This window comes from Pleurodeles waltl, chromosome 5, assembly GCF_031143425.1.
Source record: "Pleurodeles waltl isolate 20211129_DDA chromosome 5, aPleWal1.hap1.20221129, whole genome shotgun sequence".
Lineage (NCBI taxonomy): Eukaryota > Metazoa > Chordata > Amphibia > Caudata > Salamandridae > Pleurodeles > Pleurodeles waltl.
In genome coordinates, this window is record NC_090444.1 from 1,856,157,456 (window position 1) to 1,856,182,077 (window position 24,622).

Genomic DNA, 24,622 nt, shown 5'->3' on the forward strand with positions numbered 1-24,622 from the left:
TAGTCTACACGCACGACCCTGGCGTTACTCACCCTCAGTCTACACGCACGACCCTGGAGTTACTCACCCTCAGTCTACACGCACGACTCTGGCGTTACTCACCCTCAGTCTACACGCACGACCCTGGCGTTACTCACCCTTCAGTCTACACGCGCGACCCTGGCGTTACTCACCCTCAGTCTACACGCACGACCCTGTCGTTACTCACCCTCCCGTCCACACGCACGACCCTGGCGTTACTCACCCTCAGTCTACACGCACGACCCTGGCGTTACTCACCCTCAGTCTACACGCACGACCCTGGCGTTACTCACCCACGCGACCCTGGCGTTACTCACCCTCAGTCAACACACGACCCTGGCGTTACTCACCCTGCAGTCTACACGCACGACCCTGGCGTTACTCACCCTCAGTCTACACACACGACCCTGGCGTTACTCACCCACGCGACCCTGGCGTTACTCACCCACGCGACCCTGGCGTTACTCACCCTCAGTCTACACACACGACACTGGCGTTACTCACCCTCCAGTCTACACACTCGACCCTGGCGTTACTCACCCTCAGTCTACACACACGACCCTGGCGTTACTCACCTTCCAGTCTACACGCACGACCCTGGCGTTACTCACCCTCAGTCTACACACACGACCCTGGCGTTACTCACCCTCAGTCTACACGCACGACCCTGGTGTTACTCACCCTCAGTCTACACACACGACCCTGGCGTTACTCACCCGCGCGACACTGGCGTTACTCACCCTCAGTCTACACACACGACCCTGGCGTTACTCACCCTCCAGTCTACACACACGACTCTGGCGTTACTCACCCTCAGTCTACACGCCACCCTCAGTCTACACGCACGACCCTGGCGTTACTCACCCTCAGTCTACACACACGACCCTGGCGTTACTCACCCTCAGTCTCCACACACGACCCTGGCGTTACTCACCCTCAGTCTACACGCGCGACCCTGGCGTTACTCACCCTCAGTCTACACGCGCGACCCTGGCTTTAGTCACCCTCAGTCTACACGCGCGACCCTGGCGTTACTCACCCTCAGTCTACATGCACGACCCTGGCGTTACTCACCCTCAGTCTACACGCACGACCCTGGCGTTACTCACCCACAGTCTACACACACGACCCTGGCGTTACTCACCCTCAGTCTGCACGCACGACCCTGGTGTTACTCACCCTCCAGTCTACACACACGACCCTGGCGTTACTCACCCTCAGTCTACATGCGTGACCACCCTCAGCCTACACGCGCGACCCTGGCGTTACTCACCCTCAGTCTACACGCACGACTCTGGCGTTACTCACCCTCAGTCTACACGCACAACCCTGGCTTTACTCACCCTCAGTCTACACGCACGACCTTGGCGTTACTCACCCTCCAGTCTACACACACAACCCTGGTGTTACTCACCCACGCGACCCTGGCGTTACTCACCCTCAGTCTACACGCACGACCCTGGCGTTACGCACCCTCCAGTCTACACACACGACCCTGGCGTTACTCACCCACGCGACCCTGGCGTGACTCACCCTTCAGTCTACACGCACGACCCTGGCGTTACTCACCCTCAGTCTACACACACGACCCTGGCGTTACTCACCCTCCATTCTACACGCACGACCCTGGCGTTACTCACCCTCAGTCTACACACACGACCCTGGCGTTACTCACCCTCCAGTCTACACGCACGACCCTGGCGTTACTCACCCTCAGTCTACACACACGACCCTGGCGTTACTCACCCTCAGTCTACACGCACGACCCTGGCGTTACTCACCCTCAGTCTACACACATGACCCTGGCGTTACTCACCCTCAGTCTACACGCACGACCCTGGCGTTACTCACCCTCAGTCTACACGCACGACCCTGGCGTTACTCACCCACGCGACCCTGGCGTTACTCACCCTCAGTCTACACACACGACCCTGGCGTTACTCACCCTCCAGTCTACACACACGACCCTGGCGTTACTCACCCTCAGTCTACATGCCACCCTCAGTCTACACGCACGACCCTGGTGTTACTCACCCTCAGTCTACACACACGACCCTGGCGTTACTCACCCTCCAGTCTACACGCACGACCCTGGTGTTACTCACCCTCAGTCTACACACACGACCCTGGTGTTACTCACCCTCAGTCTACACGCGCGACCCTGGCGTTACTCACCCTCAGTCTACACGCACGACCCTGGCGTTACTGACCCTCAGTCTACACACACGAGCACTGAGGGCCAAGAGGGCCGCCGGGCGTGGCTCGGTCATTGAGATTGGAGGGGGGAGGTTGACCGTCAGATTTCCCATTATCACGTCGGCATATCATGGTACAATACATTATATGAGAACAGTGCTTAATTTGTAAATAAACTCGTACCCAGAGCTCTCCTCTGCAACGCGCGGCTGCTGCAATTACATGTACGAGCACAGAGTACCGAGGCGGCGGAACCCCGAAGCCACAAGGGTGGAGGGGATTAGCGTGTGTTTTTGCAAACAGACATGCTCCTCCTAGGGTGTTCACACTGACGCTGCACACAGGGCATAGTGATCCGGGGAGCACTTCACGCTACACAGACCGCTGCTCTGTTTGCCTTCCCAGAACAGAGACAATACTTGTGTCTCATCTCAGTGGTGACGATAAAAGGCCAGGATCTCTAATGTAATGGATAGACATGTGCTAGCCATGTATGTAAGCAGCACAGGCGTCGCCATCAGTTACAAACAATCTCTACTCTGATAGCTAGACATATCTCAGTCATGCATGTAAGCAGGGGTCACCATCACTTATAACCATCCTCTACTCTCATAGGTAGACAAATCTTAGTCATACATGTAAGTAGGGGTCACCACGAGTTATAACCATCCTCTTCTCTCATAGGGAGCCATATCTTAGTCATACATGTAAGGGGTACAGGGTTCACCACCAGTTATAAACATCCTCTACTCTGATAGCTAGACATATCTCAGTCATGCATGTAAGTAGGGGTCACAACGAGTTATAACCATCCTCTTCTCTCATAGGGAGCCATATCTTAGTCATACATGTAAGGAGTACAGGGTTCACCACCAGTTATAAACATCCTCTACTCTGATAGCTAGACATATCTCAGTCATGCATGTGAGTAGGGGTCACCACGGGTTATAACCATCCTCTTCTCTCATAGGGAGCCATATCTTAGTCATACATGTAAGCGGTACGGGGTTCACCATCGGTTCTAAACATTCTCTACTCTGATTGGTAGGCATGTGTTAGTCATACATGTGAGCACCACAGGCCTCACCATCAGTTATAAACATACTCTACTCTGATAGCTAGACATATCTCAGTCATGCATGTAAGCAGGGGTCATCATCACTTATAACCATCCTCTACTCTCATAGGTAGACAAATCTTAGTCATACATGTAAGTAGGGGTCACCACGAGTTATAACCATCCTCTTCTCTCATAGGGAGCCATATCTTAGTCATACATGTAAGGGGTACAGGGTTCACCACCAGTTATAAACATCCTCTACTCTGATAGCTAGACATATCTCAGTCATGCATGTAAGTAGGGGTCACCACGGGTTATAACCATCCTCTTCTCTCATAGGGAGCCATATCTTAGTCATACATGTAAGCGGTACGGGGTTCACTATCGGTTCTAAACATTCTCTACTCTGATTGGTAGGCATGTGTTAGTCATACATGTGAGCACCACAGGCGTCACCATCATTTATAAACATACTCCACTCTGATAGCTAGACATATCTCAGTCATGCATGTAAGCAGGGGTCACCATCACTTATAACCATCCTCTACTCTCATAGGTAGACAAATCTTAGTCATACATGTAAGCAGTACAAGGGTCACCACCAGTTAATACCATCTTCTACTCTCACAGGTAGACATACCTTAGTCATGCATGGAAGCACCACGGGGTTCACCATCGGTTCTAAACATTCTCTACTCTGATTGGCTGACATTTGCTAGCCATGCATGTCAGCAGTACAAGGTTCACCGCCAGTTATAAACAGTGCCCACTGTGATTGGTAGACACTCGTTAGTCATGCGTGTAAGCATAACACGGTTCAATGTCAGTCACAAAAATCTCTTCTCTAATGGATAGACAAATGTTAGTCATACATGTAAGCAGTACAGGGATCTCCATCACTTACAAACAATCTCTACTCTGATTGGCTGACATATGTTAGAATGTGAAGACTATGGGGATTGACATCAGTGGCTGATAATCATTAATGCAACATGCTTATGTCCTATATTTTGCAGGACACGCGGACACACGATCAGATAGACAGCCCCTTCACTCGTGCAGTTTGTCGACTGGCGAAGTCCCTGCAGGCATAGTTATAAGCAGGGCTCCGCTGCTCTTGCACCACGCAACGAGGTGCCTGCGCGACACAAGCCCGAAATACAATTTATGGAGCCACATGGGCGTCCCCACGCAACATCCATGGATTGTGACACATTCCCAGATTTACCAGGAGTGCTAGACCTGGCAATGCGCCAAAATGCTGCACCTTCGCAGGTGTAGCGTAATGAAGAGAAATACGTTTATTTCTCCTCCTTCTTCTGCAGCACACATACAAAGAGGAAATACCTCAGGCAACAGTGGCCCAAACCTTGCAATCATATCCATGACGCCACGCACAGCCACTTTGTGTGTCTTTGAATGGCCTCGTAGATGTGGAGTAAGGTGAGACAGCACAAATTGTTGCGTTGCCTTACGCTCTACAAGGAGGCGTTCCATGGGTGTGTGGTAGGTGCTCCCAAGGAGCATCCATGGATTTTGATGAACGCCCAGATTTACAAGGAATATCTTTATTTCTACTAGTTTTTTTCCTTTTTCTATGCATAGAGAGTCCTAATAGAAAGAGGAAAGAGCCTCCCTGGATTGTTTTTGTCCAGGAAGGTGCTCCTTCCTGCACAACAATGCTGCATGCAACTCAGAGGCCCTTACAACATTGTGTAAGGGTGCTTGTGTTGGTGCTAGGAAGCCCATTGTGCACCAACGCAGGGGGAAAGGACAGGAATGCGCCATATGCGATAGATACAGTGCATTCCCGCCCTTTCCTTTTTAGGCAGGGCAGCGCAGGAACGTCACAAATCTGAACCTCGGTCCCTACCCACGGCTTCCTGTGGATCTCAGTTAGCAGTTAACCTCAGAGACGTGCTACCTGCTACAGCCCTCTTACCAGGGTCCACTCCATGGACCCTCACCACCTGCTACATGGAGGGTTCCCTTTAACCCGCACTGCAGCACTGCTGGCCAGCTCCCTTTCAGCAACACTGCAGCACTGCTGGTCAGCTACTTTTCACCCACACTGCTGGACAGCTCCCTTCACCCACACTGCATCACTGCTGGACAGCTCCCTTCCAGCCACCCTCCAGCACTGCTGGCCACCTCCTTTCACCCACACTGCAGCACTGCTGGTCAGCTCCCTATAACCCACCCTGCAGCACTGCTGGACAGCTCCCTTCACCCACACTGCAGCACTGCTGGGCAGCTCCCTATTACCCACACTGCAGCACTTCTGGACAGCTCCCTTCCAGCCACCCTCCAGCACTGCTGGACAGCTCCCTTTCACCCACACTGCAACACTGCTGGCCAGCTCCCTTTCACCCACACTGCAGCACTGCTGGCCAGGTCCCTACGACCCACACTGCAGCACTACTGGACAGCTCTCTTCCACCCACACAGCTGCAGTGCTGGCCAGCTCTCTTTCACCCACACTGCAGCACTGCTGGCCAGCTCCCTTCCACCCACACTGCTGCACTGCTGGCCAGCTCCCTTCCACCCACCCTGAAGCACTGCTGGCCTGCTCCCTTCCACCCACACTACAGCACGGCTGGCCAGCTCCCTTTCACCCACCCTGCAGCACTGCTGGCCAGCTCTCTTTCACCCACACTGCAGCACTGTTGGCCAGCTCCCTTTCACCCACACTGCAGCACTGCTGTCCAGCTCCCTTTCACCCACCCTGCAGCACTGCTGTACAGCTCCCTATTACCCATACTGCAGCACTTCTGGCCAGCTCTCTTTCACCCACACTGCAGCACTGCTGGACAGCTCTCTTTCACCCACACTGCAGCACTGCTGGCCAGCTCCCTTCCACCCACACTGCTGCACTGCAGGCCAGCTCCCTTCCACCCACCCTGCAGCACTGCTGGCCTGCTCCCTTCCACCGACACTACAGCACGGCTGGCCAGCTCCCTTTCACCCACCCTGCAGCACTGCTGGCCAGCTCTCTTTCACCCACACTGCAGCACTGCTGGCCAGCTCCCTTTCACCGACACTGCAGCACTGCTGGCCAGCTCCCTTTCAGCAAAACTGCAGCACTGCTGGTCAGCTACTTTTCACCCACACTGCAGCACTGCTGGACAGCTCCCTTCACCCACACTGCAGCACTGCTGGACTGCTCCCTTCCAGCCACCCTCCAGCACTGCTGGCCACCTCCTTTCACCCACACTGCAGCACTGCTGGTCAGCTCCCTATAACCCACCCTGCAGCACTGCTGGACAGCTCCCTTCACCCACACTGCAGCACTGCTGGACAGCTCCCTATTACCCCCACTGCAGCACTTCTGGACAGCTCCCTTCCAGCCACCCTCCAGCACTGCTGGACAGCTCCCTTTCACCCACACTGCAACACTGCTGGCCAGCTCCCTTTCACCCACACTGCAGCACTGCTGGCCAGCTCCCTACAACCCACACTGCAGCACTACTGGACAGCTCTCTTCCACCCAAACAGCTGCAGTGCTGGCCAGCTCTCTTTCACCCACACTGCAGCACTGCTGGCCAGCTCCCTTCCACCCACACTGCTGCACTGCTGGCCAGCTCCCTTCCACCCACCCTGCAGCACTGCTGGCCTGCTCCCTTCCACCCACACTACAGCACGGCTGGCCAGCTCCCTTTCACCCACCCTGCAGCACTGCTGGCCAGCTCTCTTTCACCCACACTGCAGCACTGTTGACCAGCTCCCTTTCACCCACACTGCAGCACTGCTGTCCAGCTCCCTTTCACCAACCCTGCAGCACTGCTGTACAGCTCCCTATTACCCATACTGCAGCCCTTCTGGCCAGCTCTCTTTCACCCACACTGCAGCTCTGCTGGACAGCTCTCTTTCACCCACACTGCAGCACTGCTGGCCAGCTCCCTTCCACCCACACTGCTGCACTGCTGGCCAGCTCCCTTCCACCCACCCTGCAGCACTGCTGACCAGCTCTCTTTCACCCACACTGCAGCACTGTTGGCCACCTCCCTTTCACCCACACTGCAGCACTGCTGTCCAGCTCCCTTTCACCCACCCTGCAGCACTGCTGTACAGCTCCCTATTACCCATACTGCAGCACTTCTGGCCAGCTCTCTTTCACCCACACTGCAGCACTGCTGGCCTGCCCCCTTTCACACACACTGCAGCCCTGCTGGCCAGCTCCCTTCTTTCACCCACACAGCAGCACTGTAGGCCCCTCTCAGCTCCACTGCAGCAGTGTGACTGTCTTCAATCTACACTGCAACAAGGCAGGGCTGTCTCTCACTGCGAATGCAACAGTGATTGCTGCCTTTCACTGCCACTGCAGGACTATTTCTGTCTCACTCGCCTCGCTGCAGCACCCTTTCACTTCATGGCAGGACTGTCTCTCACCTCTGCTACAGCACATCTGGATCCCTTTCACTTCCACTGCAGGAGTTTCTCTCTCACTTCCATTGCAGTACTACTGGCTCTGTTTCACTTCCACTGCAGGAGTCTCCCTCCCTCTCTCTTACTCTCACTCTCACCTTCACTGCAGCAATGATGGCTCCTTTCACTTCCACTGCAGAACACTCTCTCACCCTCACTGCAGCACCATTGGCTCCCTTTCACTTCCACTGCATGACTATTTCTCTCTCACCTTCACGGCAGCACTGCTGGCTCTCTTTCACTTCCCCTGCAGGACTCTCTCTCACCTCTGCTGCAGCACTGCAGGCTCCCTTTAACCTCCACTGCTGGGCTCTTTCACATCCACTGTCGTACTGCACCTGCATTCAACACCACCACTACAGCAACTCTGAGTTCTCTCTCTCACCACCACTGCAGGCCTCTCTCTCACCTCCACTGGAGCACTGCAAACTACCTTTAACCTCCACTGCAGACTCTCTCTCAACTCTTGTGCAGTACGCTGACAGCCTTTAACCTCCACTGCAACAAGGCAGGGCATTCTCTTACCACTACTGCAGGATTTTGTCTATTCTCCAGTGCACCAATGCAAACCACCTTTATCCACCACTGCTTGACTGTTTCTCACCCCCCACTGCAGAACTCTCTGTCATCCAAGCTGCAGCAGTGGGGTGCCTCGAACCCCCAGTGCAGCAAGGCAGCACTTTCTTTCACACCATTGCAGACTGTGTGCTACACCCAGTGCAGCACTGTGGGTGGCCCCTCACCTCCACTGCTGTACTCTCCCTTCCACTGCAGGACTTTCTTGCTATCTTCATTGCATCACTGGGGCTGCTTTTAACCTCAATTACTGTATTCTTTCTCGCCTCCCCTGTAGCATTGGTGATGCCTTTAACCACCAGTGCAGCACGACAGGGATGTATGTTACCACTACTACTGCAGGACTCTCTCACCTCCACTGGAGCACTGGAACTGTCTTCAACTTGTAGTGCAGCAAGACAGAGCACTCTCACACCGCCAGTGCAGACTGTCTGCCAACTCCACTGCGAACTGCTGGCTGTCTTTAACAACCACTGCAGCAAGACATGGCCCTCTCGTACCACAGTCATTGCAGGACTCTGTCACCTCCACTGGAGCACTGCGAGCTGCCTTCAATCACCACTGCGGCAAGGCAAGGCCTGCCACCACTGCAGGACTCCCACTCACATCTCCACTGCAGCCCTGCTGGCTCCCTTTCATATCTCCTGATGCACTGCAGGCTGCCTTCACCCTCTGCTGCAGCGAGGTAGGGCTGTCTCTCACCACCACTGCAGCACTGCTGGCTCCTTTCATCTCTCCTGATGAACTGCAGGCTGCCTTCACCCTCTGCTGCAGCGAGGTAGGGCTGTCTCTCACCTCCACTGCAGCCCTACTGGCTCCCTTTCATCTCTCCTGATGCACTGCAGGCTGCCTTCACCCTGGCAGCGAGGTAGGGCTGTCTCCCACCTCCACTGCAGCCCTACTGGCTCCCTTTCATCTCTCCTGATGCACTGCAGGCTGCCTTCACCCTCTCCTGCAGCAAGGTAGGGCTGTCTCTCACCACCACTTCAGCCCTGCTGGCTCCCTTTCATCTCTCCTGATGCACTGCAGGCTGCCTTCACCCTCTGCTGCAGCAAGGTAGGGCTGTCTCTCACTACCACTGCAGCCCTGCTGGCTCCCTTTCATCTCTCCTGATGCACTGCAGGCTGCCTTCACCCTCTGCTGCAGCGAGGTAGGGCTGTCTCTCACCACCACTGCAGCCCTGCTGGCTCCCTTTCATCTCTCCTGATGCACTGCAGGCTGCCTTCACCCTCTGCTGCAGCGAGGTAGGGCTGTCTCCCACCTCCACTGCAGCCCTACTGGCTCCCTTTCATCTCTCCTGATGCACTGCAGGCTGCCTTCACCCTGGCAGCGAGGTAGGGCTGTCTCCCACCTCCACTGCAGCCCTGCTGGCTCCCTTTCATCTCTCCTGATGCACTGCAGGCTGCCTTCACCCTCTGCTGCAGCAAGGTAGGGCTGTATCTCACCACCACTGCAGCCCTGCTGGCTCCCTTTCATCTCTCCTGATGCGCTGCAGGCTGCCTTCACCCTCTGCTGCAGCAAGGTAGGGCTGTCTCTCACCACCACTGCAGCCCTGCTGGCTCCCTTTCATCTCTCCTGATGCGCTGCAGGTTGCCTTCACCCTCTGCTGCAGCAAGGTAGGGCTGTCTCTCACCACCACTGCAGCCCTGCTGGCTCCCTTTCATCTCTCCTGATGCACTGCAGGCTGCCTTCACCCTCTGCTGCAGCAAGGTAGGGCTGTCTCTCACCTCCACTGCAGCACTGCTGGCTCCCTTCACCTCTCCTGATGCACTGCAGGCTGCCTTCACCCTCTGCTGCAGCAAGGTAGGGCTGTCTCTCACCTCCACTGCAGCCCTACTGGCTCCCTTTCATCTCTCCTGATGCACTGCAGGCTGCCTTCACCCTGGCAGCGAGGTAGGGCTGTCTCTCACCTCCACTGCAGCCCTACTGGCTCCCTTTTATCTCTCCTGATGCGCTGCAGGCTGCCTTCACCCTCTGCTGCAGCGAGGTAGGGCTGTCTCTCACCTCCACTGCAGGGGCCTTTGTGTTCTTGAAAGCTGTCACGAGTTGTTTCGCATAAAAACTAACATGAGGGGATGTGGAATGGGTTTGGTCTCCATACACCACGTGCCTGCCACGTGCAGCCCAGCCTTGCATTTAAGAGCATGCTTACGTCATGGAATGATCCAACAACTGGAGGTACCAGAGGCTGAGTCCCTTGGCATAGTGGCACCTGCACTGTAAACCCCTCCTCACATCACAGCAACTGTAACCATATACCGAAAGAAAACCACCATAGTACTTCACTCAGCGGTAGTCAGTCTCTGCCTTTTAGGGTCAGTGTACAATGTCAGGTATTTGTGCGAAGGTGGCGGGTTAGATCTACTGTAGGAAGGTAGCCTCTTTCTAGCCTTGTTACCCCCACTTTTGGCCTGTTTGTGAGTGTATCTCAGGGTGTTTTCACTGTCTCACTGGGATCCTGCTAGCCAGGGCCCAGTGCTCATAGTGGAAACCCTATGTTGTAAGTGTGGTTGTTATGTGTCACTGGGATCCTGCTAGTCAGGACCCCAGTGCTCATAAAGTGTACCCTATATGTGTTCCCTGTGTGGTGCCTAACTGTCTCACTGAGGCTCTGCTAACCAGAACCTCAGTGGTTATGCTCTCTCTGCTTTTAAAATTGTCACTGCAGGCTAGTGACTAAATTTACCAATTCTGATTGGCACACTGGAACACCCTTATAATTCCCTAGTATATGGTACCTAGGTACCCAGGGTATTGGGGTTCCAGGAGATCCCTATGGGCTGCAGCATTTCTTTTGCCACCCATAGGGAGTTCAGACAATTCTTACACAGGCCTGCCACTGCAGCCTGAGTGAACTAAAGCACACGTTATTTCACAGCCATTTTACACTGCACTTAAGTAACTTATAAGTCACCTATATGTCTAACTCTCACTTAGTGAAGGTTAGGTGCAAAGTTACAAAGTGTGAGGGCACCCTGGCACTAGCAAAGGTGCCCCCACATAGTTCAGGGCAAGTTCCCTGGACTTTGTGAGTGCGGGGACACCATTACACGTGTGCACTACATATAGGTCAATACCTATATGTAGCTTCACAATGGTAACTCCGAATATGGCCATGTAACATGTCTAAGATCATGGAATTGTCCCCCATGCCGAATCTGGTATTGGGGTGCCAATCCCATGCATCCCCAGGGCTCCACTATTGACCCTGGGTACTGCCAAACCAGCTCGCTGGGGTTTTCTTTGCAGCTACCGCTGCTGCCAACCCACAGACAGGGTTCTGCCCTCCTGGGGTCTGGGCAGCCCAGTCCCAGGAATGCATAACAAAGGATTTTCTCTGAGAGAGGGTGTTACACCCTCTCCCTTTGGACATAGGTGTTAAGGGCTGGGGAGGAGTAGCCTCTCCCAGCCTCTGGAAATGCTTTGAAGGGCACAGATGATGCCCTCCTTGCATAAGCCAGTCTACACCGGTTTAGGGAACCCCTAGTCCCTGCTCCGGCGCGAAACTGGACAAAGGAAAGGGGAGTGACCACTCCCCTGTACACTCCCTTGTACATCACCACCCCAGGGGTGGTGCTCAGAGCTCCTCTAGTGTGTCTCAGACCTCTGTCATCTTGAATCCAGAGGTTTGAGGGCACACTGGAGGCCTCTGAGTGGCCAGTGCCAGGAGGTGACCTCAGAGACCCCTCCTGATAGGTGCTTACCAGACTAGGTGGCCAATCCTCCACTGAGGGCTATTTAGGGTCTCTCCTGTGGGCATTTCCTCAGATAGCGACTTGCAAGAATTCACAAGAGTTCCTCTGCATCTCCCTTTTCAACTTCTGCCAAGGATCAACCGCTGACTGCAAAACTGCAACAAAATAGCAAGAACACTACCAGCGACATTGTAGCACCTAATCCTGCCGGCTTTCTTGACTGTTTCCTGGTGGTGCATGCTCTGGGGGCTGTCTGCCTTCATCCTGCAGTGGAAGCCAAGAAGAAATCTCCCTTGGGTTGACGGAATCTTCCCCCTGCTCCAGCAGGCACCAAACTTCAGCATCACCGGTACTCTGGGACCCCTCTCATTCTGACGAGCTTGGCCCCTGGAACACAGGTGGTGGACTCAAGTGACCCAGACTGTCCAGTGGTCCAACTGTCCAAATTTGGAGGAGGTAAGTCCTTGCTTCCCCTCTCCAGACAGTAATCCTGTGCACTGTGTGAACTGCAGCTGCTAGGGCTTCTGTGCACTTTTGCAAGGAGTCCTTCATGCACTACCTAACCCAGGTCTCCAGCACTCCGTCCTGCATTGCTCAACTCGCTGAGTTGACCACCGGCTTTGTAGTGTTGAGATGACCGCCATGCTCAGTTTTCTTGAACCGGTGTTCAAGTACTTCTGCGGGTGGTGCCTTCTTGTGCATGGGCTCTCTGTGTTGCTGAGGGCCCCCTCTGTCTCCTCTCCCAAGTGGCAACATCCTGGTCCTTCCTGGGCCCGGGCAGCACCCTTTTCTTCAACCACGACCTTTGCAGCTAGCAAGACTTGTTTCCGGTCTTTCTCCAAGGAAACAATGTTGCATCCTACAGCACTCCGTGGGACATCTTCTGCACAAAGGAGAAGTTCCTAGTACCTTTCTTTGTTGCAGAATCTTCAGCTTCTTCCATCCGGAGGCAGCAATTTTGCACCTTCATCCGGGGTTTAGTGGGCTCCAAACCCACCTGGACACTTTCACGACTCTTGGACTTGGTCCCCTTCCTTTGCAGGTCCTCAGGTCCAGGAATCAGTCTTCAGTGCTTTGCAGTCCGTTGTGGTCTTTGCTGAATCCTCTATCACGAGTTTAGTGTGTTTCTGGGGAAGTAGTATCACTTTACTCCTACTTTCCAGGGTCTTGGGGTGGGGTATCTTGGACACCCTTCGTGTTTTTTTACACTCCCAGCGACCCTCTACACACTACACTAGCCTAGGGGTCCATTCGTGGCTCACATTCCATTTTCAGAGTATATGGTTTGTGTTGCCCCTTGGCCAATTGCATCCTATTGTATTCTACAGTGTTTGCACTATTTTTCTAACTGTTTACTTACCTGATTTTGGTTTGTGTATATATTTTGTGTATTTTACTTACCTCCTAAGGGAGTATATCCTCTGAGATATTTTTGGCACATTGTCACTAAAATAAAGTACCTTTATTTTTAGTAACTCTGAGTATTGTGATTCTTATGATATAGTGCTATATGATATAAGTGATATAGTAGGAGCTTTGCATGTCTCCTAGTTCAGCCTAAGCTGCTCTGCTATAGCTACCTCTATCAGCCTAAGCTGCTAGAACACCTCTATTCTACTAATAAGGGATAACTGGACCTGGCACAAGGTGTAAGTACCATCAGGTACCCACTATAAGCCAGGCCAGCCTCCTACATCTACCAACAGAGGTCCTCACAGAAGAGTAAGATGGAGAAGGAGAGCTGTAGATGTGCTACACACCAACAGAGGTCCTCGCAGAAGAGTTTGGTGGAGAAGGAGATCTGTAGACACGCTGTATACTAACAGTGGCCCTCACAGAAGAGTACAATGGACCAACAAAGGTCCTCACAGAATAGTAGGATGGAGAAGGAGAGCTGTAGAGGTGTACACGCCAACAATGGTCATCACAGAAGAGTATGATGGAGAAGGAAAGCTGCATAAGTGCTAAATACTAACAGAGGTCATCACAGAAGAGTACGATGAACCAACTGAGGTCCTCACAGAATAGTACAATGGAGATGGAAAGCTGTAGAAGTGCTATATACCAACAAAGTCCCTCACAGAATAGTAGAATGGACCAACAAAGGTCTTCACAGAATAGTTGGATGGAGAAGGAGAGTTGTATATGTGCTATATATCAACGGAGGTCCTCACTGAAGAGTACGATGTAGAAGGAGAGCTGTAGATGTGCTACATGCTAACAAAGGTCCTCACAGAAGAGTATGATGGAGAAGAAAAGTTGCATAAGTGCTATATACTAACAGAGGTCATCACAAAATGGACCAACTGAGGTCCTGACAGAATAGCGTAATGGAGATGGAAAGCTGTAGATCTGCTGTATGTAGGAGGCTGGACTGGCTTGTAGTGAGTACCAAGGGGTACTTGCACCTTGCACCAGGCCCAGTTATCCCTTATTAGTGTATAGGGTGTCTAGCAGCTTAGGCTGATAGATAATGGTAGCTTAGCAAAGCAGCTCAGGCTGAACTAGGAGACGTGTGAAGCTACTACAGTACCACTTAGTGTCATATGCACAATATCATAAGAAAACACAATACACAGTTATACTAAAAATAAAGGTACTTTATTTTTATGACAATATGCCAAAGTATCTCAGAGTGTACCCTCAGTGAGAGGATAGGAAATATACACAAGATATATGTACACAATACCAAAAATATGCAGTATAGTCTTAGAAAACAGTGCAAACAATGTATAGTTACAATAGGATGCAATGGGGACACATAGGGATAGGGGCAACACAAACCATATACTCCAAAAGTGGAATGCGAACCACGAATGGACCCCAAACCTATGTGACCTTGTAGAGGGTCGCTGGGACTATTAGAAAATAGTGAGAGTTAGAAAAATAACCCTCCCCAAGACCCTGAAAAGTGAGTGCAAAGTGCACCAAAGTTCCCCTAAGGACAAAATAGTCGTGTTAGAGGGAGAATGCAAGGAAAACACAAATCAGCAATGCAACAACGATGGATTCCTGTCTGAAGGTACCTGTGGAGCAAGGGGACCAAGTCCAAAAGTCACAAGCAGCTCGGAGATGGGCAGATGCCCAAGAAATGCCAGCGGTTGGTGCAAAGAAGCTCTTACTAGGCTGAAGAACTGTGAATACTGCAGGAACGACAAGGGCTAGAGACTTCCCCTTTGGAGGATGGATCCCCCACGCCTTGGAGAGTCGTGCAGAAGTGTTTTCCCGCCGGATGGACGCCAACAAGCCTTGCTACACGCAAATCGTGCGTTTGGCGTTTTTGGACGCTGCTGGGGCCCAGGAGGTCGCAAATTGGACCTGCAGAGAGAGGGGACGTCGAGCAAGACAAAGAGCCCTCACTGAAGCAGGTAGCACCCGGAGAAGTGCCAGAAACAGGCACTACGAGGATGCGTGAAACGGTGCTCGCCGAAGTTGCACAAAGGAGTCCCACGTCGCCGGAGACCAACTTAGAAAGTCGTGCAATGCAGGTTAGAGTGCCGTGGACCCAGGCTTGGCTGTGCACGAAGGATTTCCACCGGAAGTGCACAGGGGCCGGAGTAGCTTGCAAAGTCGCGGTTCCCAGCAATGCAGCCCAGCAAGGTGAGGCAAGGACTTACCTCCACCAAACTTGGGCTGAAGAGTCACTGGACTGTGGGGGTCACTTGGACGGTGTCGCTGGATTCGAGGGACCTCGCTCGTCGTGCTGAGAGGAGACCCAAGGGACCGGAGATGCAGCTTTTTGGTGCCTGCGGTTGCAGGGGGAAGATTCCGTCGACCCACGGGAGATTTCTTCGGAGCTTCTGGTGCAGAGAGGAGGCAGACTACCCCCACAGCATGCACAAGCAGGAAAACAGTCGAGAAGGCGGCAGGATCAGCGTTACAGAGTTGCAGTAGTCGTCTTTGCTACTATGTTGCAGGTTTGCAGGCTTCCAGCGCGGTCAGCGGTCGATTCCTTATCAGAAGGTGAAGAGGGAGATGCAGAGGAACTCGGCTGAGCTCATGCATTCGTTATCTAAAGTTTCCCCAGAGACAGAGACCCTAAATAGCCAGAAAAGAGGGTTTGGCTACCTAGGAGAGAGGAAAGGCTACTAACACCTGAAGGAGCCTATCAGCAGGAGTCTCTGACGTCACCTGGTGGCACTGGCCACTCAGAGCAGTCCAGTGTGCCAGCAGCACCTCTGTTTCCAAGATGGCAGAGGTCTGGAGCACACTGGAGGAGCTCTGGACACCTCCCAGGGGAGGTGCAGGTCAGGGGAGTGGTCACTCCCCTTTCCTTTGTCCAGTTTCGCGCCAGAGCAGGGGCTAAGGGGTCCCTGAACCGGTGTAGACTGGCTTATGCAGAATTGGGCACCTCTGTGCCCAACAAAGCATTTCCAGAGGCTGGGGGAGGCTACTCCTCCCCTGCCTTCACACCATTTTCCAAAGGGAGAGGGTGTCACACCCTCTCTCAGAGGAAGTTCTTTGTTCTGCCATCCTGGGCCAGGCCTGGCTGGACCCCAGGAGGGCAGATGCCTGTCTGAGGGGTTGGCAGCAGCAGCAGCTGCAGGGAAACCCCAGGAAGGGCAGTCTGGCAGTACCAGGGTCTGTGCTACAGACCACTGGGATCATGGAATTGTACCAACAATGCCAGGATGGCATAGAGGGGGCAATTCCATGATCATAGACATGTTACATGGCCATATTCGGAGTTACCATGGTGAAGCTACATATAGGTAGTGACCTATATGTAGTGCACGCGTGTAATGGTGTCCCCGCACTCACAAAGTTCAGTGAATTGGCTCTGAACAATGTGGGGGCACCTTGGCTAGTGCCAGGGTGCCCTCACACTAAGTAACTTTGCACCTAACCTTTACCAGGTAAAGGTTAGACATATAGGTGACTTATAAGTTACTTAAGTGCAGTGTAAAATGGCTGTGAAATAACGTGGACGTTATTTCACTCAGGCTGCAGTGGCAGGCCTGTGTAAGAATTGTTAGAGCTCCCTATGGGTGGCAAAAGAAATGCTGCAGCCCATAGGGATCTCCTGGAACCCCAATACCCTGGGTACCTCAGTACCATATACTAGGGGATTATAAGGGTGTTCCAGTAAGCCAATGTAAATTGGTAAAAATGGTCACTAGCCTGTCAGTGACAATTTGGAAAGAAATGAGAGAGCATAACCACTGAGGTTCTGGTTAGCAGAGCCTCAGTGAGACAGTTAGGCACCACACAGGGAACATATACATGCACACCTATGAGCACTGGGGCCCTGTGTGACAGGGTCCCAGTGACACATACATATAGGCCACAAACCTATGAGCACTGGGGTCCTGACCAGCAGGATCCCAGTGACACATAACAACCATACTGAAAACATAGTGTTTTCACTATGAGCACTGAGGCCTGGCTATCAGGATCCCAGTGAGACAGTGAAAACAGTGACAAACACCCTGACATACACTCACAAACAGGCCAAAAGTGGGGGTAACAAGGCTAGAAAGAGGCTACCTTCTCACACAACCCCCCCCCAAACGAAGGACAATAAGGCTAACCTTGGCCAGTTGAGACTTTATTGTCTAAGTGGTGATAAGTAGAGAGTAGCTCTGCAATAGACTGGTTACTCCCTTTATCATCCACTATATGGTTACTTCCCTGTGGGGATGTAAACCACCCTGTTTGAAGTTTTTTAGCTAAGCAACAATGTGAAGATGTATTTTCAGAGTTTCTATCAGTAAGTTTTAGGTTAGAGCAGTGGGAATTGTCCACTGAACCTATTTGTAGTGATGGAAATGCCAGACAGGGATGCTGTCTCAGAAAAGCCATAGCTGGGCAAAAACTTTGTCCATCTGGCTGGAAGAGAGAACAGGGATGCTGTTTCTCTTGAGTTGGAGCAGGGCAGGGATGCTGTACTATGAGCTCCACACTAGGGCAGGGATGCTGTCCTAAGTGTTGTGAGGTAGTGCAGGGTTTCTGCACTAAAGTTTCTCTGGGAGGGTTGGAGGGATGCTCCATGTTAACTAAAATGGTGCTGTTTTTCTCACCAATGTTAGTTATCCCACAGAGAGGTACTTCCACCTCAGGGAGTCCAGCTTTGCCAGCTGATGATTCCCTTGGAACAGGTGCCACCCCAGGAGAGGTTTCTCCCACCACAGGAATAGTATCCTGAATGGTAGGGTGGTTAGGGGATACTGTGATACCCTTTTTACCTGTTGATGGAGAGGGATCCTGAGTTTTCAGGCCTTCTCTCCTTTGCTTTTTCATTTCACTTGAAATGAGAGGGAACAATTCATCAGGGATGCCCAGCATGGCTGCATGGGCATAAAACTCTACATCAGCCCAACCTGAGGCCTCTAGGTCATTACCTAAGAGACAGTCTACAGGTAAGCTAGGTGATACCACCACCTGCTTAGGGCCAGTAACTCCACCCCAACTAAACTGAATTATAGCTAAGGGAAGAAACTTAGTGGAGTTATGGACATCAATAATCTTATACTGTTGTCCAATGATGTGTTGTTCAGGAGGCACTAGGTTTTCAGTCACCAAAGTGAAACTGGCACCTGTGTCCCTGTAGGCCAAGGCCTCAACACCATTTATTGAAACTGTCTGCCTGTACTTATCCATTGTAAGGGGACAAGCAGCCAGTGTGGCAAGGCCAATGCCACTAGGTGTGACAGAAACTGTCTTGGGACTGATTACATCAGTTTCCACTATGGACCCATAAGTGAACCCAACTACACCCTTTGCTTGACTGTTGCCAGCAGTCCCACCACTAGTACCACTACTGCTAGGGGCACTAGAGCTTGATGTATTAGTGGTGGTAGGCTCAGGGGGTTTACCTGGACAGGACTTATCCCCTGGCCTATGGCCTCTATTTTTACACACAAAGCACCAAGGCTTTTTAATGTGTGCAGGTTGGGAAGAAGAGGAAGAATTTGTTTTATCCCCACCCTCTGAAGAGTGTTTAAGATTTGAAGTGGGATCTTTGGTTTTACCCTTATCCCCATGCTTATCTTGAGATTTTTCACCATCTTTCTTCTTATTGCCATCTTTGTCACCCCCTGTATGAACTTTTCTGTTCACCCTTGTTCTGACCCATTTGTCTGCCTTCTTTCCCAATTCTTGGGGAGAGGTCAGATCAGAGTCTACCAGGTACTGGTGCAACAAATCAGACACACAATTATTAAGAATATGCTCTCTCAGGATTAAGTTATACAGGCTGTCATAATCAGTAACTTTACTGCCATGTAACCACCCCTCCAAGGCCTTCACTGCCTGGTCAATGAAATCAACCCAGTCTTGTGAAGACTCCTTTTTGGTATCTCTGAACTTGATCCTGTACTGTTCAGTGGTTAAGCCATAACCATCCAGGAGTGCATTCTTAAGAACTTGGAAATTGTTAGCATCATTTTCTTTTACAGTAAGGAGCCTATCCCTACCTTTTCCAGTAAATGATAGCCATAGGATAGCAGCCCACTGCTTTTGAGGGACATCCTGTACAGCACAGGCCCTCTCAAGTGCAGCAAACCACTTGTTAATGTCATCCCCCTCCTTGTAAGGGGGAACTATCTTATGCAGATTCCTGGAATCATGCTCTTTTGCAGGATGACTATGGGAATACTGCTGCTGCCACCATGGGTATCTAAACCCATTTTCTGTCTTTCCCTCTCTATTTCTAAAGACTGTCTATCCAAATCCAGCTGTTGCTTCTTGAGCTTCAGTCTGGTTTGCTCCACTCTCAATCTATTGAGCTCCCTTTCCAACAATCTGTCATCAGGGTGGGTGGGAGGGACATTTCTAGATACAGAGGTATGATGGGAATGAACAGAAGGAGACCTGTCCCTTACAGAGGGCACCCTAACAGCTTGGCTACCAGTATAATGTGAGAGCACATCATCAGTATGATGTGATTCAACCTCTGTACCAACTATGCTAGACTGTCTAGTAATGGGCAGGCTAAGAAGTTTCTTTCCTGAACCTTTTCCTGGGGGAGTCCCTGGATCAGATTGAGAACCATTAGCTACTTTTTCTACAGATTGGGCACTTATGGCCTTATCCTGTACTCTAAGCATATTAATTAACAGTTCTAAGGAAGGATTCTTCCCTACACTCAAACCTCTCTCTATGCAGAGACTCCTTGCTCCTTTCCAGCTAAGATGATCATATGCAAGTTTGGACAGTTCAACTTTTTGGCCTGTGCCAGACATTTTTAGAGAGAGTTAAAGTGATAGACAAAAGAGAAAAAAAGTTTTCAGAACTTTTTGGAAAGACAGAAAAAACTTTTTAAACTTTTAAGAACTTTTTGAAAGTTTAGAAGTACTTTTCAGCACTTAGAAAAGAGTGAAAAGAGGAAATGCAAAACTTTTTGGCTATGTGTATATACACTGACCTTGTTTTGTATATTTTTCTCTTATGAAAAGTACAATGACAAGAGTGGTAAGTAGTCTCAAAGCACTTATCCCACCACTGCACAACCAATGTAGGAGGCTGGACTGGCTTGTAGTGAGTACCAAGGGGTACTTGCACCTTGCACCAGGCCCAGTTATCCCTTATTAGTGTATAGGGTGTCTAGCAGCTTAGGCTGATAGATAATGGTAGCTTAGCAAAGCAGCTCAGGCTGAACTAGGAGACGTGTGAAGCTACTACAGTACCACTTAGTGTCATATGCACAATATCATAAGAAAACACAATACACAGTTATACTAAAAATAAAGGTACTTTATTTTTATGACAATATGCCAAAGTATCTTAGAGTGTACCCTCAGTGAGAGGATAGGAAATATACACAAGATATATATACACAATAGCAAAAATATGCAGTATAGTCTTAGAAAACAGTGCAAACAATGTATAGTTACAATAGGATGCAATGGGGAAACATAGGAATAGGGGCAACACAAACCATATACTCCAGAAGTGGAATGCGAACCACGAATGGACCCCAAACCTATGTGACCTTGTAGAGGGTCGCTGGGACTATTAGAAAATAGTGAGAGTTAGAAAAATAACCCTCCCCAAGACCCTGAAAAGTGAGTGCAAAGTGCACCAAAGTTCCCCTAAGGACAAAATAGTCGTGTTAGAGGGAGAATGCAAGGAAAACACAAATCAGCAATGCAACAACGATGGATTCCTGTCTGAAGGTACCTGTGGAGCAAGGGGACCAAGTCCAAAAGTCACAAGCAGCTCGGAGATGGGCAGATGCCCAAGAAATGCCAGCGGTTGGTGCAAAGAAGCTCTTACTAGGCTGAAGAACTGTGAATACTGCAGGAACGACAAGGGCTAGAGACTTCCCCTTTGGAGGATGGATCCCCCACGCTTTGGAGAGTCGTGCAGAAGTGTTTTCCCGCCGGATGGACGCCAACAAGCCTTGCTACACGCAAATCGTGCGTTTGGCGTTTTTGGACGCTGCTGGGGCCCAGGAGGGACCAGGAGGTCGCAAATTGGACCTGCAGAGAGAGGGGACGTCGAGCAAGACAAAGAGCCCTCACTGAAGCAGGTAGCACCCGGAGAAGTGCCAGAAACAGGCACTACGAGGATGCGTGAAACGGTGCTCGCCGAAGTTGCACAAAGGAGTCCCACGTCGCCGGAGACCAACTTAGAAAGTCGTGCAATGCAGGTTAGAGTGCCGTGGACCCAGGCTTGGCTGTGCATGAAGGATTTCCGCCGGAAGTGCACAGGGGCCGGAGTAGCTTGCAAAGTCGCGGTTCCCAGCAATGCAGCCCAGCAAGGTGAGGCAAGGACTTACCTCCACCAAACTTGGGCTGAAGAGTCACTGGACTGTGGGGGTCACTTGGACGGTGTCGCTGGATTCGAGGGACCTCGCTCGTCGTGCTGAGAGGAGACCCAAGGGACCGGAGATGCAGCTTTTTGGTGCCTGCGGTTGCAGGGGGAAGATTCCGTCGACCCACGGGAGATTTCTTCGGAGCTTCTGGTGCAGAGAGGAGGCAGACTACCCCCACAGCATGCACAAGCAGGAAAACAGTCGAGAAGGCGGCAGGATCAGCGTTACAGAGTTGCAGTAGTCGTCTTTGCTACTATGTTGCAGGTTTGCAGGCTTCCAGCGCGGTCAGCGGTCGATTCCTTATCAGAAGGTGAAGAGGGAGATGCAGAGGAACTCGGCTGAGCTCATGCATTCGTTATCTAAAGTTTCCCCAGAGACAGAGACCCTAAATAGCCAGAAAAGAGGGTTTGGCTACCTAGGAGAGAGGAAAGGCTACTAACACCTGAAGGAGCCTATCAGCAGGAGTCTCTGACGTCACCTGGTGGCACTGGCCACTCAGAGCAGTCCAGTGTGCCAGCAGCACCTCTGTTTCCAAGATGGCAGAGGTCTGGAGCACACTGGAGGAGCTCTGGACACCTCCCAGGGGAGGTGCAGGTCAGGGGAGTGGTCACTCCCCTTTCCTTTGTCCAGTTTCGCGCCAGAGCAGGGGCTAAGGGGTCCCTGAACCGGTGTAGACTGGCTTATGCAGAATTGGGCACCTCTGTGCCCAACAAAGCATTTCCAGAGGCTGGGGGAGGCTACTCCTCCCCTGCCTTCACACCATTTTCCAAAGGGAGAGGGTGTCACACCCTCTCTCAGAGGAAGTTCTTTGTTCTGCCATCCTGGGCCAGGCCTGGCTGGACCCCAGGAGGGCAGATGCCTGTCTGAGGGGTTGGCAGCAGCAGCAGCTGCAGAGAAACCCCAGGAAGGGCAGTCTGGCAGTACCAGGGTCTGTGCTACAGACCACTGGGATCATGGAATTGTACCAACAATGCCAGGATGGCATAGAGGGGGCAATTCCATGATCATAGACATGTTACATGGCCATATTCGGAGTTACCATGGTGAAGCTACATATAGGTAGTGACCTATATGTAGTGCACGCGTGTAATGGTGTCCCCGCACTCACAAAGTTCAGTGAATTGGCTCTGAACAATGTGGGGGCACCTTGGCTAGTGCCAGGGTGCCCTCACACTAAGTAACTTTGCACCTAACCTTTACCAGGTAAAGGTTAGACATATAGGTGACTTATAAGTTACTTAAGTGCAGTGTAAAATGGCTGTGAAATAACGTGGACGTTATTTCACTCAGACTGCAGTGGCAGGCCTGTGTAAGAATTGTTTGAGCTCCCTATGGGTGGCAAAAGAAATGCTGCAGCCCATAGGGATCTCCTGGAACCCCAATACCCTGGGTACCTCAGTACCATATACTAGGGGATTATAAGGGTGTTCCAGTAAGCCAATGTAAATTGGTAAAAATGGTCACTAGCCTGTCAGTGACAATTTGGAAAGAAATGAGAGAGCATAACCACTGAGGTTCTGGTTAGCAGAGCCTCAGTGAGACAGTTAGGCACCACACAGGGAACATATACATGCACACCTATGAGCACTGGGGCCCTGTGTGACAGGGTCCCAGTGACACATACATATAGGCCACAAACCTATGAGCACTGGGGTCCTGACCAGCAGGATCCCAGTGACACATAACAACCATACTGAAAACATAGTGTTTTCACTATGAGCACTGAGGCCTGGCTATCAGGATCCCAGTGAGACAGTGAAAACAGTGACAAACACCCTGACATACACTCACAAACAGGCCAAAAGTGGGGGTAACAAGGCTAGAAAGAGGCTACCTTCTCACACTGTATACCAACAAAAGTCCTCACAGAATAGTAGAGTAGACCAACAGAGGTCCTCACAGAAACGTACAATGGAGAAGGAGAGCTGTAGAAGTGCTGTATACCAACAAAAGTCCTCACAGAATAGTAGAATGGCCCAACAAAGGTCCTCACAGATTATTAAGATGGAGAAGGGGAGCTGTAGATGTGCTGTATACTAACAGTAGTCCTCACAGAATAGTACGAAGGAGATGGAAAGCTGCAGAAGTGATACCAACAGAGATCCTCACAGAATAGTACGATGGAGAAGGAGAGCTGTAGATGTGCTGTATATCAACAGAGGTCCTCACAGAATAGTACAATGGAGAAGGAGAGCTGTAGATGTGCTGTATACTAACAGCGGTCCTCAGGGAAGAGTGCAATAGAGAAAGAAAGCTTGTTGCACTCTCCCACCATCTGCGGTCCTCACAGAAGAGTACAGGGATATCATGCCTCTTCACATATGTATACATACATATTGGAAGAATGTGTTAGGCAAATATCATACTATGTTGACATTTTGAAAAAAAATACATACAGCACTGCTTTGCACCGAGGTCCAAAGTTTCCCGAAACAAGTGCAATAAACAAACATATTAACTTCTGCAAGATCACACTTGCTATGTACTGAACTCCACCATTAAACTTTTCTTTTTATTAATTATGATGTGTACTCCCAAGGAGAATGGGAACTGCACCACCCTTATGAACTCTGCTGTAATGATATATCATATTTCATCCCCAAATGATATGTGGTAGAACACCAGTGGAAGGGGTTTAATCCCAGGCAGTGACATAAGGTGTTACTACACAGATGTAAAGCATATTACACACATCTGCAGTCACAATGGAGCCTGCGAATGTGTGTCACACATGCCCCTGTGCAAGCCCCCGTGCAAGATGGAGACTGTCCACAATGCTGTACTCACCGGCAGAGCGAGGAAGGCATTGAAATACTCCAGGAAGAGGTCATCATAGGTGAGCAGCTCCTCTAGGCTGTCCTCCTGCACTGCAGCGCCTACAGCAGGCCAGAG

The 24,622-nt window shown here is 51.3% G+C and overlaps 1 protein-coding gene across 1 annotated transcript in view; it reads right to left on the reverse strand.

Moving 5' to 3' along the window:
• LOC138296879 (regulator of G-protein signaling 22-like) overlaps positions 1–24,622 on the reverse strand; it is a 396,955-nt gene that overhangs the window by 333,275 nt on the left and 39,058 nt on the right. Inside the window, exon 2 of the mRNA XM_069236373.1 lies at positions 24,518–24,606. Within this exon, the coding sequence (XP_069092474.1) occupies positions 24,518–24,606 (89 nt within the window). The remainder of the gene's footprint in view (positions 1–24,517; positions 24,607–24,622) is intronic.